The sequence below is a fragment of the Penaeus monodon genome, chromosome 33, assembly GCF_015228065.2.
Source record: "Penaeus monodon isolate SGIC_2016 chromosome 33, NSTDA_Pmon_1, whole genome shotgun sequence".
NCBI lineage: Eukaryota > Metazoa > Arthropoda > Malacostraca > Decapoda > Penaeidae > Penaeus > Penaeus monodon.
In genome coordinates, this window is record NC_051418.1 from 27,996,874 (window position 1) to 27,998,894 (window position 2,021).

The 2,021-nt window shown below is 70.8% G+C and overlaps 1 protein-coding gene across 1 annotated transcript; it reads left to right on the top strand.

Annotated features, from left to right (window-relative positions):
- The first annotated feature begins 571 nt into the window (after positions 1-571).
- LOC119594323 (basic proline-rich protein-like) lies at positions 572-1,972 on the top strand. The gene has a single exon (XM_037943381.1). It carries the CDS (start codon positions 572-574, stop codon positions 1,970-1,972), a length of 1,401 nt encoding a protein of 466 aa, XP_037799309.1.
- The last annotated feature ends 49 nt before the right edge of the window (positions 1,973-2,021 follow it).

The window sequence follows — 2,021 nt, forward strand, 5'->3', positions numbered from 1 at the left end:
CGAAAGGAGGATGATAAAGAGGCTACAAAGAGTGTGAAAAGATTCCCTCCGAAAGTATAATAAGGAAGAGAGGAAGGAGGGGGCGGGGGCAGGGGGGAGGAGGCGAGTGAGGGAGAGAAATATAAATGGAGAAGGGGAATGAAGGAGGGCATGGGAAAACAGAGAACAGACGGACAGAATTGGAGAAAAGGGGAAAATGGACAGAAAAGGAAAGACCAGACGAGAGAGAAGCGAATGGAGTGGATGGATGGAGGACAGAAGGAGGAGGTAAGAGGAGGAGATAACGAATGGGGGGAAGGAAGAGGAGGGGAAGGAGAAAGGAGGCGGAGAGGAACAGAGAAGAGCAGACGAAGAGAACAGGAGGTGAAAGAGGTGATGAATGGGGGAAAAGGAAGGAGGTGAGAGAAAGGGAAGAAGAAAATGGACGAAGGGAAAGGGAGACGAGGAAGAAGAGAGCATAGACAAGGGAGGGAGAGAAGGAGAGGAAGAAGGCATAGACGGAGAGAAATGGAGATGAGAGAAGAGAGAATAACGGGAGGGAGAGGAGGACGACGCGAGAGGAGGAGAGGCAATGACGCGGCTCCTTAAGCTAAGCTGCGAGCCTCGAGTCATCTCGGGAGGGCCCCCTGTCCCCGCCCGGCCCCCTTGTCCCCGCCCGGCCCCTTGTCCCCCGCCCGGCCCCTTGTCCCCCGCCCGGCCTGCCCCGCCCGGTTGTCCGCCCGGGCCCCTTGTCCCCCGCCCGGGCCCTTGTCCCCGCCCGGCCCCTTGTCCCCGCCCGGGCCCCTTGTCCCCCGCCCGGCCCCCTTGTCCCCCGCCCGGCCCCCTTGTCCCCCGCCCGGGCCCCTTGTCCCCCGCCCGGCCCCCTTGTCCCCCGCCCGGCCCCCTTGTCCCCCGCCCGGGCCCCCTTGTCCCCCGCCCGGGCCCCTTGTCCCCCGCCCGGGCCCCTTGTCCCCCGCCCGGGCCCCTTGTCCCCCGCCCGGGCCCCTTGTCCCCCGCCCGGGCCCCCTTGTCCCCCGCCCGGCCCCCTTGTCCCCCGCCCGGCCCCCTTGTCCCCCGCCCGGGCCCCCTTGTCCCCGCCCGGGCCCCTTGTCCCCCGCCCGGGGCCCCTTGTCCCCCGCCCGGGCCCCCTTGTCCTCCGCCCGGGCCCCCTTGTCCCCCGCCCGGGCCCCTTGTCCCCCGCCCGGGCCCCTTGTCCCCCGCCCGGGCCCCTTGTCCCCCGCCCGGGCCCCTTGTCCCTCCGCCCGGGCCCCCTTGTCCCCCGCCCGGGCCCCTTGTCCCCCGCCCGGGCCCCCTTGTCCCCCGCCCGGGCCCCCTTGTCCCCCGCCCGGGCCCCTTGTCCCCCGCCCGGGCCCCTTGTCCCCCGCCCGGGCCCCTTGTCCCCCGCCCGGGCCCCTTGTCCTCCGCCCGGGCCCCTTGTCCTCCGCTGGGGCCCCTTGTCCCCGCCGGCCCCTTGTCCCCGCCTGGCCCCTTGTCCTCCGCCCGGGCCCCCTTGTCCCCCTCCCGGGCCCCCTTTGTCCCCCGCCCGGGCTCCCTTGTCCTCCGCCCGGGCCCCCTTGTCCTCCGCTGGCCCCTTGTCCTTCCGCCTGGCCCTTGTCCCCCGCCCGGGCCCCTTGTCCCCCGCCTGGGCCCCTTGTCCTCCGCGCGGGCCCCTTGTCCTCCGCCCGGGCTCCCTTGTCCTCCGCCTGGCCTCCTTGTCCTCCACCCGGGCCCCCTTGTCCCCCGCCCGGGCCCCTTAGCCCTGGCTCCCTCGAGCCACAGATTTCACCTGACGCACGCCCACCCGGAAGTCGGGATTGAGGAATCCCACCGCCCACGTAGCACAGCGTCGGGCGTCGGTCGGGAGGGGGAGGCGCCCACAGGGAAGCGTCTCCGAGGCTCCCAGATCAAGGGCGTGCCTCTGCCACCCGCCCGCCGGCCTCGGGGGCGTCCCTCGGAGGCTGGCGTCATGCACGAGGCGCTGGGGGGCGAGTAGCCGGGGATGCATCAGTAACTCGATTTTAAAAGGTTTCCGTTTTAATTTT